This window comes from Vigna unguiculata, chromosome 5, assembly GCF_037176805.1.
Source record: "Vigna unguiculata cultivar grain cowpea cultivar isolate G323 ecotype 2 chromosome 5, ASM3717680v1, whole genome shotgun sequence".
In the NCBI taxonomy this organism is placed as follows: Eukaryota; Viridiplantae; Streptophyta; class Magnoliopsida; order Fabales; family Fabaceae; genus Vigna; species Vigna unguiculata.
Genome location: NC_140796.1, coordinates 48,664,323 through 48,682,500, shown reverse-complemented (window position 1 = coordinate 48,682,500; position 18,178 = coordinate 48,664,323). Strand labels below are relative to the sequence as shown.

The following is an 18,178-nucleotide window of genomic DNA, read 5'->3' as shown; positions in this document are numbered from 1 at the left end:
AAGCAGAATAAATTTTTTAATTTTTTGTTTTTTTATTTAAAGTTTAATATTATTTTAATTTTACTTATTTTTATATTTATATTTATTTTTTAGTATATTAAATAAAAATAAAATTATGTATATAGATATTAATATTTTTAAAAAAATATATATTAAGAAATATGAAAACATAAAAAATCATTAAAAGTTAAAAAATGTAAATTTTAAAAAGAATTAAAAATATTCAAAATAAAATTTGTTTTTTGATTTAAGAAAGTCAACTTCCGGATAATGTTTTTTACTTCCGGGAATATTTTTTGACTTTTTTGGACTTCTGAAAGTCGATTTCCGGTAATAATTTTTGACTTCCAGTAATATATTTTGATTTCCGAAAATTGACTTTCGGTGATATATTTTGACTTCCGGAAGTCATATATTTTGACTTTCGAAAGTCGACATAATTTTGAAGGTGTGGTGTCTGTGGATTTCCTTAAATGGTCAAAGGGTTTTTTGAAAATTTAAAGAAAATTTGGAGGTGTAGAAGAAATTTTGGAGGTGCAGAAGGAAGAAAGACCCAATAAGATGAGGCTGTGCTTTAAAAAACATGACCCAAATTGATTTAAGCCATTTAAGCTTACTCGTTTAATCCTTAGGCCCAAATTATTTCTGATCATCATGGACTTCAGGTCAATCCTTTGTCAAAAAATAATTAACTAAATTTTTTAATTATTAAAAATAATATTATTTTATAAAAATCATTCGGCCCTTCAAATTTATATATCAAATCACTATATTCAATGATTAAAACTAATTTTATATATCAAATTACTATGTATATCTATTGATTAGAACTAATTTCATTAAGTTTAGAAAATTCATTCTAGTTTTCACTTTTTTGGATTTAGAATATTTTTATTTTTTAAATAAAGCTAATATTATCCGTTAACCCAGCGTACTGAACCTAAAGAACTCATAGTCATAAAAATGTGAGCTAACTAGAAAGATTCGAATTATTATAAACCAGGCTAAACTAAACCAGTGATTTTGAGAACCCTAATGCTATCCATATTCGATCATAAATAGATATTATACATCCATAGTAATAATTTAATGTTTTTTATCTATAGTAACAATTTAATGTTTTTTATTTATTTTTTACTTAAGTGTTCTATAATTTTTTAAACAAAGTTCAATGTGATCCGTCAAACCACCGTTAAAATCGTTTAAAAGATGAGCTAACATTTGTTGATATAATCATTTACTTTTTTTTTTCTTACGTAGTCTAGTCCTACAAGCAAAACACGAAAAATAATGTTAATTAAACTAAAAATATCAGATTGAGTATTTTTAAAATATATAAGAATTACATTGAATAAAACATAAATAAAAAACATTAAATTACTACATGTATAAAAATAAAAAGTGCTATTATACCCACAAAATAACTAACCAAAAATCAAAAGTTAAAATTTGGCCATACGTGAAACATTAAGGTGTCACTTTTTCTACTGTACATTAGCAATTTGTATGCAACCTTACAGTACGCATGATCAAAATAATCCTTTGAATCTGTTCAACCACATCCAATTCTCCCATATTAGAATGCAGCCTCTTCCCAAAAGTGTCATCTTGGGTTACAAGTTATATTTTTGAGTTAAAATGAAAAAGTTGAACACCATATGAAGATCAAAACCTATAAATTCATTATTAAGATTTTAGACTAAGAGTGATATTAATCCCTTATAAGACTCAAAATTTCATCAACTAAAGCACCGTATCATTTTCTTGCTTCTAGGGATCTTTTATCCTCTATTTCTGTGACTTCTTAAATTCCTATCAGCTTTCAGAATCCAAAATTTCAATTTACTTTGATGTCTTACTTTAATATTTCTCTTTTATTACACGATTCTTCGTCCTTCATCGTAACACTCCCAAAAACTTAATCGTTCAATACAAATTAGATTGATGACTCAATTGACAATGAACCTAGCATCATAATTACATATATAGTAGTGATCAATAAAAGATTCCATCAGCACTAATATCATTCTTGTTATTCAATATATTTTTAATAAATATAATAAAAAATCACTTCTTGTTTTACCTTAATATAATTTTATCTATATTAAATATATAACCTCTCATTTTTTAACATATAAAAAGCAACAAATAAGATGACATTTAAATATTCAAATTAATAAAAATATATATCAACTCAATTAAAAAGTATACAAAATTTAAACACTTAATAAATTATAAAAAATTAATAAAAACTCAACTATTTTGTTTCAATTATAAATGGAAAATTAAATTGGTTTGAGAATAACGTTTTTCTTCATCGTAACGTAACGAAGATGTTAGGTACATTTATCATACATTTTCCTAGTGCAATATACTTTTTTAAATAGCTCTATACAATTTTTGCATTGTAAGTTCCCATATCTAGACGCGAACTCAAAATATTTAAATTGTTTTCAAGAAAAAACATAAACACTGTTTGCTAATGAGATTGTCTTGAAGTGTAGAAGGTATTGATTATGGGATTGTTGACTTACACTCTTGACATCCTTTTTAGGAACAAGCTTCCAGAAGGAACGACATTAGACAGAAAGTATTAATATGTGTTTCTTTTATATTTAAATAAATGAAAAACTCAGAAATTATTTGGATAATATTTAAAAAATTCAAAGTAAAATTAAATTGTTTATAAACCATACCATTATTTTTTTAAAAGTTAGTAACTTTTTTATAAATGTATTAACCAATTTTAAAAATACGTTAATAATTAAAATTGCATGACTTTCTGAATTTTGAATTAAAGCAGGGATGCTGCACTTCTAGAATTTTTTTTTTTTACTTTTATTATTTTCAATGATTAAGAGGAGAAAAGTAGGAATAAGAAAGATGTAGTGTGAACTTAACATGGGATGGAAATAAAAGAGACGCAATGGTTGAAGAATGAGTAAATATGCGGGAAGAGTCAATGAGCTTGGAAATTAGGATATTCTCATTTCTCTTATATCATAAAAAATAGACATGATATTTAAAATGCTCATATTTTTCAGTTTTCTTTCTTTGTTTCTGTGTTAATACGAGTTCTAATCTTATTGAAAAGAAAATCCTAGGGCAATAAATGTAATTTGTGGGAAAATAAAATAGTATAATGAAGCTTCCTAATAAAAATTAAGTATCTAATAATAAGATGTAATAGATTTTATTGAAAGAGGAGTTACAAAAATCTCCTTTGTATCCATAAATAAATAACACTACCTGTCGCATCTAACAAATAATCATTGGGAATAGTCATTGGGGAGACAAAAAAATGGGAAACAATTACGAAATGTGATTCTTAAATAATACCATTGTTTAGGTAGATTTATTAGAACGGGTAAGCTTGGCATGAATTCATCTTAATAAATATGTATTTATCTTTTGGTAAATTATTTTACAGCTACATTTACAATTAGGACTACGGTATTATGATTATTATCTTTTTATTTTCATCTTTTATTTTCTAACGTGATTTAATGTGAGTCATTAATTAATGTAATACTATTTTTTTTTAAAAAAAATCAACAATCCACACTAAATCACGTCAAAGAGTAAAGAATATGAGTAAAAAAAAATGAGAATTAAAGTATAATTTTCCTTAAAATTAAACTCACTTCCACTGCTCCTTCAACCATGCAAATATAGAGCTGTCAAAATGGGTTGGAGGCCGCAAGTCAACCCGACTTACCACGGGTTCGGACCGGGTTGAGTTAAATTTTTTTTACAAATTTTAGTACGGGTTGATTTTTGACCGGACCCATTTAGAACCTAGCTCACCCAGGTTGAACGCGTGGTGAGCCGGGTTGGTGAGCCAACCCGCAAATAAAGGATCACACAAGTATTTTTTGTTAAATTGGGCTTTGCATTTGGATCAGGTTAAATTATTTTTATTAGTCAACACATAGATAACTTGTATTTTTTGTGATTTTAGTTTGTATTTGGATTGTATTAAAGTTTATTCATTTTTAATTAGAACTATAATTTAATTTTGACTGAAAAAAATAAAAAAAAATTGTATTTTTTTAATTAAGTGAGCTCGTAAGCAAATCCGTTTAACCTACCAACCCGTGGTGAACCAGGTTGAACCTAGCTGACCTAGATTGAACGCGTGGTGAGCCGGGTTGGTGAGCCAACCCGCAAATAAAGAATCACACAAGTATTTTTTGTTAAATTGGGCTTTGCATTTGCATCAGGTTAAATTGTTTTTAAGTTAAATTACCCTTTTGATCCCTCTATTTGTTATGAAATTTCATTTTGGTCCTCACGTTTTTCGTTGTCTCAATTTGGTCCTCATTTTCTTAAAAATGACTCAATTTGGTCCTCACCGTTAACTTTGACCAGACGGTGTTAAAGTCAATGCCACGTGTCAATTTCTGGTTTTTTTGAATTTTTTGAATTTTTTTTGAATTTTTTTTTTTGAATTTTTTAAATTTTTTTTGAATTTTTTATTTATTTTTGACACGTGTCATTTCACCGTTGTGCCACGTGTCAAAGTGACTCAATTTGGTCCCTATATTTATTTTTAGTTTCAATTTAGTCTCAATTTTTGTAAAAATGAAGCAATATTGTCCTCCTTAGATTGAGACTCAATTTAATCTTTGTATACAACTTATAATAATATTCTTAATAAAATTGACATTTTTATTAAATATTTATAGAAATATTTTTAATTTTTTTTAGTTTTATTATTAAACAAAGTTAAACCCCAAACTTAATTTCAAAAATTAACAATTTTGTCATCATATATAAAGGCATCAAGTGTATCATATTATACAAACTTGGTAAAGATTAAAAATCAAATAACTTGTCACACATAAATTTAGAAACTAAATTTCAAGTTTAAAACAAAATCAAAGTCTAATGTTTTGTGTAGAATTTAAAGTTAATTTAAAATATTTATAGAAATATTTAATAAAAACATTAATTTTAGTAAGAATATCACCATAAAATTTATAATAAAGTAAATTTAGTGTCAATTTGAGGAAGGACAATATTGCTTCATTTTTACAAAAATTGAGACTAAATTGAAATTAAAAACAAATATAGGGACCAAATTGAGTCACTTGGACATGTGGCAAAACTGTGAAGTGACACGTGTCAAAAAGAAAAATTCAAAAAAAAAATTCAAAAAAAAAATCAAAAAATATTAAAAAAATTAAAAAAAAACCAGAAATTGACACGTTGACTTTAACACTGTCTGGTCAAAGTTAACGGTGATGACCAAATTGAGTCATTTTTAAGAAAATGAGGACCAAATTGAGACAACAAAAAACATAAGGACCAAAATGAAATTTCATGACAAATAGAGGAACCAAAAGGGTAATTTAACCTTGTTTTTATTAGTCAACATATACATAACTTGTATTTTTTGTGATTTTAGTTTGTATTTGGATTGTATTAAAGTTTATTCATTTTTAATTAGAACTATAATTTAATTTTGACCGAAAAAAAATGAAAAAAAATTATATTTTTTTTAATTAAGTGAGCTTGTAAATCAACCCGTTTAATCTAACAATCCGTGGTGAACCAAGTCAATTTTAAATTTTTGTTGACGAGTCAAACCGAATTGGACCTGATTAACCGTTATCACAGCATATATCATCTCTAGAGAGAGAACATGTCGCGCTATCTCTAACTTTCAACATTTGACTCAAGAATTTGTAGAAAATTTCAAATATCTCCTTCACAAGATTAAATATACACACGCCCGCAAAACTATATTATTTTTTTGCCAAACGTTTAAACAATGTATGAAGCAATTGACAGGATCATAACGGAGAAATGGTAGTGTGAATATAAAATGGAATGAAACTCAAATTTTTATCTTGTAAACCAAATGCGACAGTGTCCAAATTCCGAAATGTTCAAGGCGCAACCTAACTTTGACATAGTGCAGTGCAACCTAACAAGTTAGCATTAATTATAAAATGGTCAAAACGAAAGTGTTAACTTTTTGGATCAAAGCATAAGATTCTCCATAAATAGCCTCATTCTCCATAATCCAATTTGCAAAACAAACCAACAAAAACAACTCATTCACAATGTCTTCCACGAAGCTCTTTTCCACTTTTCTTTTCTCACTAACCTTATCTCTCATTCTCCAAACATCTTCTGGAGCTGACCCTCTCTTCCATTTCTGTTCAAATTCTCAGAATTTCACAGCCAATAGTCCCTACGAATCAAACCTGAAAACTCTCATAACCTCACTCATCTACAAGACCCCTTCAACAGGCTTTGGTGTGGCCTCTGTGGGCATAGACCAAAACCAGAAGGCTTATGGTCTTGCTCTTTGCCGTGGCGACGTATCAGCCTCAGAATGTAAAACCTGTGTTTCGGAGGCACCCAAGGAAATCCTTAATCGCTGTCCGTACAACAAAGGTGGCATCATCTGGTACGACAACTGCATGTTCAAGTACTCGGACACTGATTTCTTTGGCAAAATCGACTACACAAACAGGTTCTACATGTGGAACCTGAAGAATGTGAGTGAGCCTTCATCGTTTAACTACAGGACTAGAGAGTTGTTGAGGCAGCTTGGTGAGAAAGCTTATGTGAACAGAAACTTGTATGCAACGGGAGAGATATATCTTGAGAATTCGGTGACCCTTTACGGGTTGACTCAGTGCACCAGAGACCTTTCAAGCAATGATTGCAAGAAGTGTCTTGATGATGCGATTGATGAACTCCCAAAATGTTGTGATGGCAAAGAAGGAGGTAGGGTTGTGAGTGGAAGTTGCAACTTTCGTTACGAGATATACCCTTTCGTCAAAGAGTAGATACATATACTTGTGTTTTATGGATTCAGCAGCCTCATCGGTTATAAACCTTGTTATGTTAATTAAGTAATGCATGAATAAATTTATAATATTGTATTTCTTACAATTTTTTTTTTGTATCGAATCTTTCATTTTACTGATAATTTTGATTTGTAAATTAGTTTATTCAATTTTGGTCCTATATTTTTAATTAAACTGTTCAAGTTCTCGAATATTGTATTATGTTACAAATCGGAAGTTAATAACACAAATGAAATAAAGGAAGAATTTGTTATCACGCGTTAAGTAATTCTCATAAGATATTTCCACCTTGTTCATCCGATATTAGTAAAAAATCACCTCAACTTTTTTTTTTTTCATATACTATCTAAATATCTTCATTCTTTTAAGAATATTTCTCAATTTATCACTAACACTTATTTAATAAATGTGATTTAGAATATCATATAAGTTATCATATTCCCTTTCCTTGTGAGATCTATTATACTTACTATCAGAGAGAGCCCATAATATTATCATAGGTATAAACATATTATATCTCATCTAACACATGTCAATTCATACATACATGAATATCTCCAAGCATATATCACTAACATAACATCACAACTAAACATATGATGCTTACTTGAATGAGACTATATACACCTTCCTTGAGCACCTTACTTGAGCGTAGTGGCAGAACTTGAACAAAAATTTTAGGGGACCAAATTATACTTGTTATGTATAAATTATTTTTTCTAATTAATTATTTTTCATTTCTTCACATCATTTTTTTATTCAAAACAAACACTCATAATAATATATTAAAAAAAATTACCTTTAGTCAGAGTGTTCCTCCACGCTATTTCAATGACTTAAAATATTCAATAATTGAATCGAAACCGAAGCTAGTTGTAATATCTCTTTCAATGAAAATCAACCCAATTACATGTAACAATGAAAACATCTAAGTCAAGTCATTTGCTTGGTTTTTTACAAAAAAGATAGCACAATAAGCAATATGCAGCATCTTTTAGTGACAAATACTCAAAGAAGAGTTTGATCAACAGTTAGAGCATGATTTTATGATCTCTAAGAACGTAGAAAAAATCACATACAAGAGAAAAACATATTGTTTAAAAAAAGAGTAAAGAATGAACTTACTCAAAAGAATAAATTATTTGGGCCAAAATGTTCCTTAACTCCTCAATTTTGCCATAGTATAATTTAATTTTGAAAATAATAAAGAATTGGTTGTGAAAATTAAGATGGAAATAAGAGGAGAGAAAGAGATGGAGACACGAAAGAGAGATAAACCAAATAAAAAAGTATAAGAAATTCTAATAGAAAGGGAAAACATGATTTTTAAATTTTAAAAAAACTTTTTCAAACTAAATAAATATAAATAAATAAATAATATATAAAATATATATTTTTAAATATATAAAAAATAAAAATAAAATAAAAAATTGTTGAAATTAATATAAATAAAATAATAATATATAAACATTCTTTTTTAAAAATATATAAAAAATAAAAAGAAAAAATCGGGAGAGCCGTGGCTCCCCTTTTCACACTTATGATTCGTCGTTGCTTGAGCGGCATCTTAAACAAGGAAAAACTCATTGTTTAAACTGCGGACTCATCGATCGAGCTATACTACTCATATCATTTACTTATGCAAACTCATGTTACTTAAGTGATGTTGTTTCTCTTACTTAGACGTCCACATGTTACTCCAACAATTAAAATTTCAATTGAGAGAAAATTGATGCAACATTTTCTTTGTTTATATGTTTAAATTAGTACTTGATTCCCTAGCTTAAAGTGAGGAGAGTCGATCACTATAAAAATAAATATGAAAAACAATTAAAAGATTTGTATAATTTTATCTTTTTTAATAAATTATCAAAACATTTGTAATGATTAATAGTTTTGAGTTCAATTTCTATTTAGATAATTCATAAAAAAGTATTTTTAAAAGTACAAAATGAATTTGATAATTAAAAAAAACAGAATATGATTAAAAGAACCATCATCATGTAAATAAAATTTGCAACTATATAAGACTAATTTAAAAAATAAAATGATAAATACTCTAAATTTTATGTTTAGTATTACATTAATAGTTAAATATGTGTCTTGTGTAAGTTTATTGTTTTTATAATTTTTATTTATTTATTTATTTATTATTTTATATTTATAAACTCATTCAAAAAATAATTTATCAAATATTTATAATTAATTGAATAAACTATTCATCCTTAATATTTTATTTATATTAATAGGTTCCTAATAAACATTTCTAAGAAAAAAATATATGAAAAATGACTTAAGTTCTTAAACTAAAATTAATCCATTTACTAATTAAGTTTATGAAAAAATATTTTTCGTGTTTATATTTTATATTTCTTTTAGAATTGTTTATAATAAGATTTTTAAACATACTCAACTTGGAACTATAAACTCAATTATCGACTTTTAATTAACTCTTCAACTCTTATAAGCTGTTTTTTTTTTTTTAAATAAAAATAAAAATCAAGGGTTGTGCTTTAGTATATTAAGGTCCATTTAAATTCCTCTTCCAATAAGGACACAATAAGGAGACGTGTAGAACTAAAATGCCAATCTGTAATGTTTATTTCCCAATTTTAAAAATACATATTAGTCGAAGGGAGAGGGTATTTATGTTAAGTGGCAAAATAGGTAACTTGTCCTGTTTTATTTGTCCGTTGACTGTTGACTTGTCAAAAAGGTTAATTTGGATTAATCCGTCAAATAAAAGTGGACTAATAATAATAATTTATTCTACACATGATAAATTAATGGGTCAAATCAGAGTTTATCTCATCTTTTTTCTTTTTTTATTTAATTTATATATTTTTAATTTTTACTTTTAAAAATTGTTTATATATACATATAAATAAATATTATTAGAAGCATATTTAATTATGTAAAATATTTTTTAAATTTTTAATTAATTAATTAATATTTTTAATTAAATAAATTAAAATATTTATTACATTAATATATTAAATTACTCTATTTTAATTAATAAATAGAAATTAACTTGTAAGTTCATTATTTGAAACTTAAATTATTCTATCACAATTAAAACTTAAAAAGGGCATTGTTTGGAAATTTCTCATTAGATATGCTCATAGTCTTCGTGGTTAATTGTGAGAGAATACCACGTAAGTGATATATTGCTTTTATAGTGGTACTATAGTATTTTGTGAATACACTTCCACTATAACTTGGAAAACTTATCTTTACGTAGATAGTGGTATTGCACGAGTTTAAGGACTAAGATTTTCTACAAAATAAATGTTCTAATATTAGGTTTTCAGATTCTCTTTCTTCTTTCAACTTTATAAATTCTTTTTTGGCACCACTTGCACTTTTAGGTATACTTTGATCATTATATTTATAAAAAAAAAATGAAGTTATTAAAAGATAAAATAGTGGATATATGTAAAAGTTTATTGGGTGTCAAAATAATAATATTATAATAGTCTTCCCAATAATAATATGAAATGAAAATTAAGTGTGTGTTTGGTGTTAAAAGGAAGTAAATGACATCTTAACTTAATTTGCACATTAAGAATGATAAAATAACCTAATAGTGGAGATAAAAGAGAAGAAGAGAAATATAATGGATTTAATCCTACTAATAATTTGGAGAAATAACATTGATTTAGAGGGTGAGAGAAGTTGTGGGTTCAACTTTTTTCATTAACAAATGAACAAAAGGTTAGATATGTTTTTGGTTTATAAACTTTCATTAAATATCGAAATTAGTCCATTTTTTTAAATTTTGGCTCAATTTAACCCTTCAACTTAAAAGACTTCTAAAATTAAAAAATTAAAATGAATTAAAGTTTCGAAGAAGAACTAATTTTTACTAAAAATTGAGAAATCAAAAATAAATTTAACCCAAAACAAAAAATAACAACTGTTGTCGATATTTTTTTTTTTTTTTATAATCATGTGTTATATGTTGTCTTGAATTCATATTACAATTCTTGGGTTTTATTTATATCTACTACAGCATTTGAGTATGGCAAGTTTTCTTTGGTTTTACTTATTTCTCAAACGTAATAAACATTCCCTTTCGTCAACATGTATTTAATTTTTTTTCTTTTTTTCATTTCTGATCCATATTCTTTAAAAGTAAAACATAAGTGTCTTTCCCTTTTTTTAGTAAACTTAAAATTCCATAAAATTTTCCGAAAATAAATATTCAAGAATTTTCATTTGCCTTCCGTGTCTTTTCTACTTTGTTGTATTCTTTTTGTTAAAAGTGAACTTGATTAATTTAGACGTTATATTACTATTTTTATATTTTTGTTTTTAAATGCTATAAAATAATTACATGATTTCATTTTCCCCAAATTTATTGTTTTAAAATATACAAAAAAATAGGCTCCTACAAAATCAAAATTACTAATTTCTTCTTGATTGAGTGAATAATTAATACTTTTAATAATAAACTAAAATTATAAAATATATTTTTATATAGAACTGAATACATGTAAGAGAATTTACAATACTTCAATGAATTTGACGTCGTTATTTTATAGAAAATAATACAAAGTAATAATCCTTTTCTATCCATAACTCGTTTTTAGAAAGAGCCATTTTTTCTTAAACATAATGAATTGTTTCCTAACTTTGTGCCAATAATTAAAATTTTATAGAGAAGTGTCTTTTACTAAGTTTTCCCTTACTAATTTTTTATTTTACTTCCTAAGTTCAGTTAGTGTATTTATGTATTGATATCCATCTTTTCAAAGTACAAACACTTAATACCCATTATTTGTGTTAATAAAAGAAGTTATACTTTAAAAAGGAATTGAAAGATATTTTTTCTTTCGTTATGATATTGTTAGGTTTATAAGACATCAATGAGACATGAGCCTAATCATATAAAGAGTTGATATCACTTCAATCCAAAACCTTCGAACAAAAAGTTTATGGGTCTTTATTCTTATATATTGTTCTACTTTCTTATTTCTAATCAATGTGGGACTTAGACTCACACTTGTATTCCTAACATATATGATATGGTGATAACTTTATATCTAAAAGGAAGAAAGTGATAAAGCCAAGATATTTATGAGGTTTCGAAAAATAATAATGCATTAGCCAATAATGACATATAATGCACGAAAGATATTTTGTGATTAAATACTAAATGATGCTGGCGGCAGTGCTATTGGGAACATCACTCCCCTTATCTTTTATTAGTGAAAACATATATGCGCTATTGGAACATACTCCCGTTAAATTTAAGAAAAAAATACAAAATAAATCATTTTTAAAATTTTTGAGGTTGTTATTAAATTAAAAAAAGTAATTTCAAAATGAAAAAATAAAATAAAATAATTATTTATATTAAAAAAGTAAAATTGATATATGTATATATACTGAAATAACGGCGCTAGAAATAGTTATAAAGATGAATCTCATATAGATGACTATTGTATAGAAATTACTAGTATTATTTTATTTTTGTTTGATATAAATTATAATTATTTATAAAAAGATAATTCGAATAAAATAAAAATACTATAAATAATAAAACAATACAACTTTCTTTTCAATACTTAACATAACCTGTTTAAAGAATTTGAACCCCACAATATAATAGTGTCACTTCGTTATGGACATTAACTCCATTTAACTTATTTAACTTATGTAAAAGATAAACATTGCCTAAAGTTCAAAATATATTTAATTTAATGTGTGGTGTTTCTCTCTTGATGGAGATAGTATCCAGATATTAATGCTTTGGGACTAATGCTAATACTTATATGTTGAGAACACATATCACCATATCACAAAAGAAAATTGAAAACTATATCTATTTTATTTTCTATCCAATTAATTCATTAATTCTTTTAAGTGATTAAATAAATATTTCACTATTAAAAATTTTTATATTACATGGAATTTATTTAGCAAATTGCAAAAAATAATTTTTTCTACCATTTTTTCTAAGAATCTTAATTCGTAAGTAATTTTTTCGTGGATAATTATTTTCTATAAAATTATAAAATTTGTTTTGAAAAGTATTTTATACAAAATATTTTGTAAAAAAGTTTGTAACAATTTCTTGCAATTTTATTTTCACAATAAAATTTGTAAATATTTCTTAAGAAAATAATTTCAAAACAAAATTGACAGAAAATGTAAACCCCTTTTTACAGTTATATTCTTGGGCCTGACCTTTTCGTAGGCCCAAGGCCAGCCCAACAGTAGGACCCCATACCCTTTCTGTTTCCTCATTTCTCTCTGCCTGGGTTTTCAGAAACAGAGCTCCCTCTTGTCTCCCTCTACGAAGCAAAGTTCTGCTAGGGCACGTATCATCTCCCATCTCCAAGCTAGCCTAACCCATCTGGTACTCCTGGTAAGTCGAACTCTAAAGCTTTAGTTTAATTCTTTCCCTTTTCTTCGCTGTTGAGCGTTTTGGGTATATTAGGGTTCGATCTCCTAACCCCGTTTTGGTCTGGATCTTCATGTTTCAGCTCTACTCTTGTCCTTGTAGCTGGGATACCCCATAGCTAGGGTTGGTTGCTTTTGGTACTCCAAAACAGAGGTAAGGGGAGCTAGGTTTTTTTCGTCTCTTTTGCTGCATGTGCTTGTTTCCACTACTGTTATGCATGAAATGACTGGAAGCTGCATGTATTTGTGTAAGATGGAGTTAAAATGTTTGACGTGGTTTGTTTCTGGGGTTGCATGCGTGGAATAGTGGGGGAGATCTGATATTCCCGCCCAAGCGAGCCCGTCTCACCTAGGCGAGAATATTAGAGGCTCGCCTGAGGTTCTGCCTCGAATGCTCGCCTAGGCGACCAGTTCGCGTTTTGAGCGACGCCCTGTCTCGCTCAGGCAAGAAGGCCTCGCCTGAGCGAGAGTTCGTGAAATCCCCCTGTTGCATGTCTCGCCTAGGTGAGGGCCCGCTGTTTGAGTGAGGCCAGTCCCTCGCCTGAGCGAGTTCGTGAGTGTGTGCACTATTTCACTGACTATTTGGATGATTTGTTGCACGTATTGTCTAGATTATTCTTCCTAAATATGATGTACGTGAATATGCTTGGGTGTTTGGATTTTATGAACGAGATTGGTATGTTTGGTATGAGTGATGGAATGAATTGCACATGATTATTGGGTGAAATAAGAATTGGATGTATGAAATGAAAGTGGTGGTTGTGGTATGAGAGACAGGAAATGTGTATGTGATAGGCGTAATTCCATGAGTCTCATGGGGAGACCTCATGGTGGTGTGTAGTGTATATATTAAGTAAGGATCGCATCCCGAAACTCTAAAGGGTCAGCGAGTCTCAGGTAGAGCAAACAGACCTAAGTGGTGAGAGTAGGAGGAGACCTTACTCTTTGGCAGGATAATGGCCTTAGATGCTTGAAGGTTAACCTTGTGCGTGGTAGGGTGAAAGTCATTGGCAATGGCTATGCAGAGCAGTAGAGGCCACCACAAGTGCAAGCGTCCGATGAATCCGATCTTAGTATATGTATCCGGATAGTTGAGTCATAGTGTCTTGCTTGTTTGCCATAACATGACTTATGTGTCTCTGTGTTGTATGTCTGGGAATGTTTATGTACTTGTTCTTTTACACTATGATAAGTTTCAAATTACACTAGCTTACCTTTGCATTTTGTGTATGTTCCTGTTGTGTTTTCTCTTTTGCGATGATCACCATTGGTGGGAACAGACGAGAATACTTCTGGAGGTAGGCCTGATGGTGGTAGCAGTGCAGCCTAGTGGGCCCGTTGTTATGGCTTTCGAAGAAGTTCTATGGCCCTAGTGCCTTGTAATTCCATGCTCTTAGAGCATTTCTTTTGCACAACTGTTAAACTTTAGATTTGTTTTTGTTTATGGCAGTGTTGTATGCCCAAGTTTCCCTCTAAGTACTCCTATGGATGACTCTTAAAGTACATTCTTTAACTCTTGTTTCTTCTATCAGCTTTGCTCCTTAATATTATAACTATGCGATGTTTTGTTTTAGTAGATTAATCTATTTAAATGAGATGTCACAGAAAATCTGAGTTTTTTTATTAGTGTTAATTGTTATGATAAATTTTAAGTTAATAAATTAAATTGAATAAAAAATGTTATAATTATGATGAATTGGCACTACAAGAAAAAAAAATTAATGAAATTTTATTATATGTGTGATTATAGTTTTGACTTGCAAACCATTAGTTATCCTTTGATATGCAAGGGGGTTTCAACTTTTATCAATTAGTCAATCTTATATCTCCTATCTTATACGGGTTTAAAAATCTTGTTAAGTGAAGTGAGTTATTTAACTTAAACGACTGTATATTTCATAATTATCATAAAGTATAAAATTAAATAAAAATAATAATTTTAAAGTACATGCTCACTAAAAAGAACAAGGTCCTAATCGCATACCTACAATATTCTTAACTTTCTAAGGCATGAGCTGGTAGATATCTTGTGAAAGGAAATATATATTTGACTCATATGCTTGAGTTTTCCCCTTTAAATAATAAAAAAATTTATAAATAAAGCTAACATCCAATTTTGTTGAGTATTAGTCTTTACAAAAATTATACTTACTTTAAGTTCTCTTGCCCATCATTCACAAATTCTCTATTACTATGTTTATCTGTTTCTACCCATTATTCTTTCCAATTTCCAAGCTCTTGCTTAAAATTTAACAAAAGTATATGATATAAAATGGTAATATTTACACCTTCCATATCCATAATGTTTCCAGGACTTTGAATCTTCTCTTAACAAGGATTGGTCATTTCTCTCTTTCACACTTTCTTTTTTCCCTTTTCATTGTTGGTTGTACTCTAACTTGTGCGGCACTGAAGATAGTTAGGTCATGGTCATGGCAGGATAGGTAGTGATTATTTATGTTGACACTAACTAGTGCTAGATTACTGTGATGAATTTTGGAATTATTCTTTAGTCAAAAATTTTATGATTCCTTAAGTGATTAAAATAAGAATTATAATACATATTCTATTTTAATTTATTGTTTTTTATACAATTTTAATTTGTGATTGATAGCTAATGAGACAAAAACCTATGTTTTTATATATATTTAAAAATTATTGTACGAGAGGAGTTAAGGAAACAGATTTTATATATATATAATATTTTTTTATTTCACTCTCACCCTAATGCTCTTTATATTACATATCACCATCACTACTCATGTCATCAAACAAAAGATGATATTTTTTTAGGATAAAGATGATGTTGAAATTAATTTGAACCAATGTTTACACATGAAATATTTCACACCAACCCAGTATAAGGTGTTCTGAAGATGAATTTTCATACTTTTAGTGATAGATATTTCCTTTATTAAAAGTGAATTTTCTTGCAAACTATTTTTTCTCTATAAATGGTCTCACACCCTCCTCAAATTCATAGGCAAAAAAAGTCATCATCATCGTAAAATTTTCTTGATAGCTCATTGATCAACAATGTCTTCCTCAAAGCTCTATACTATTCTTCTCTTAGTTTCATTGAGCCTATTTCTCCACCAAACATGTTTTGGAGACCCTATTTACCATTTGTGTTCAAACTCTGAGAACTTCACAGATCATAGTCCCTATGAAACACAGTTGAAAACACTCGTCATCAAGCTCATTTACAAGACCTATTCAACAGGTTTTGCAATGAGCTCGGTGGGCAACAACGTAAACTCAAAACCATACGGGCTTGCTCTTTGTCGTGGCGATTTGTCAGCCTCAGAATGCAAAACTTGTGTCTCTGACGCAACCAAAGAAATCCTCAGTCGTTGTCCATACAACAAAGGTGGCATCATATGGTACGACAACTGCATGTTCAAGTACTCGGACACTGAATTTTTTGGTACCACTGATGACAGAATCAAGATTTATATGTGGAACAGCAAACGCGCGAGTGATCCAACAACATTTAACCCAAAGACTATAGAATTTCTTAGCGGAATTTCAAAGAAAGCTTGGGTGAATAATCCTAAGTTGTATGCAAGCGGAGAGCAAAAGCTTGAGAACTCAGACACACTCTATGGGATGGCTCAGTGCACCAGAGACCTATCTAGCTATGACTGCAACAAGTGTCTTGCTGATGCAATTAACGACTTTCCGAGATGTTGTGCTGGACAAATAGGAGGCAGAGTTGTGGGTGGGAGCTGTAACTTCAGATATGAGTTATACCCCTTTCTCAAACAATAAACAAAAATATTATAAATTATCAAAACATTCGTATTAATGATCTTGAGTTGAGTTTTTATCGACACAAATTCATAATAGTGATAAAATATATTTTGAAAAGTAAAAATTGAATGTGATAATTAAAAAATAAATAAAATATGATTAAAAGCACGACCTGATATGTGAGATTAATTTAAAAACTAAAATGATAAATCTAACTTTGCTTTTTTATAATAATATAAATTAAAACTTACGTATAATTACTTTATATTTATCAACTCATTCAAAAAATATTTTATCAATCTTTTTAATTAAGTCAATAAAGTAATAGTGTTTTAAATTTTATGTAATACGTTCTTAATAACCATTTCTCTCATTTTGTGAGTGCTATATTACTTTTCTAGTGATACCATAGCATTTGTCAGTACACTTCCACTACAAATTGGAAAATTTATCTTTATGTAGAAAGTGGTACCATTGCACGAGTTTAGACTATATGTTTTTCTACAAAAGAAGTGTTCTAATTAGGTTTCATTTTTTCTTTCTTCTTTCAACTCTTTAACCTTTTTAGATAATATAAAATGAAAAATGTGTGTATATAATGTTTAAGGGTAAGTAAAGGACATCTTAACTTAATTTGCATCGTAATCATGTGTTTTATGTTGTCTTGAATTCATGTTACAATTCTTGGTTTTAATTCATCTCTATTAAAGCATTTAAATATGCTAAGTTTTCCATGGGTTTCACTTATTTCTTAAACTTAATAAAATTTTCTTTCAACATGTATTTTATATAATTTTTCTTTTCCTTTATGATCTATTTGTTAGGCTTAAATACATCATTAGCTCTAATTTTGGTAAATTTTGTTCACTTTAGTTCTCATTTTTTGAAAGATTTAAAAATATCTTAATATTTGTAAATTGTGGTTAATTTGGTTCCTTTTTTAGATGTCGTTTAAATTGTTAACAGAAGATGTCTGTCACGTGTCACTTTGTAATTTTATTTTTATTTTTTAATTTTTTTAATTTTTTTAATTTAAAAAATTGTTCATGTGTCAAGTCATCATTGTGATACAGTGTTACATGTCAAGTCAGTGTTACTACCATATGTCAAGTCAGTGTTACTACCACATGTCAAGTTAGTATTATTATCACATATCGTGTCTTATATTCAATTTAGTTATAATTTTTTTT

General features: G+C 28.2%; 1 protein-coding gene and 1 pseudogene across 1 annotated transcript; both read left to right on the top strand.

Moving 5' to 3' along the window:
- Positions 1-6,024: 6,024 nt before the first annotated feature.
- Positions 6,025-6,912, top strand: LOC114184041 (antimicrobial ginkbilobin-2-like protein). The gene has a single exon (XM_028071273.2). The coding sequence runs from the start codon at positions 6,072-6,074 to the stop codon at positions 6,804-6,806; it is 735 nt and encodes a 244-aa protein (XP_027927074.1). The 5' UTR covers positions 6,025-6,071; the 3' UTR covers positions 6,807-6,912.
- A 9,315-nt stretch (positions 6,913-16,227) lies between these two features.
- On the top strand, positions 16,228-17,049 carry LOC114185765 (antimicrobial ginkbilobin-2-like protein pseudogene; annotated as a pseudogene).
- The last annotated feature ends 1,129 nt before the right edge of the window (positions 17,050-18,178 follow it).

What these genes read in the sequence shown, in the direction of transcription:
- LOC114184041 (XM_028071273.2), top strand. Translation starts at nt 6,072, where the DNA reads ATGTCTTCCACGAAGCTCTTTTCCACTTTTCTTTTCTCACTAACCTTA.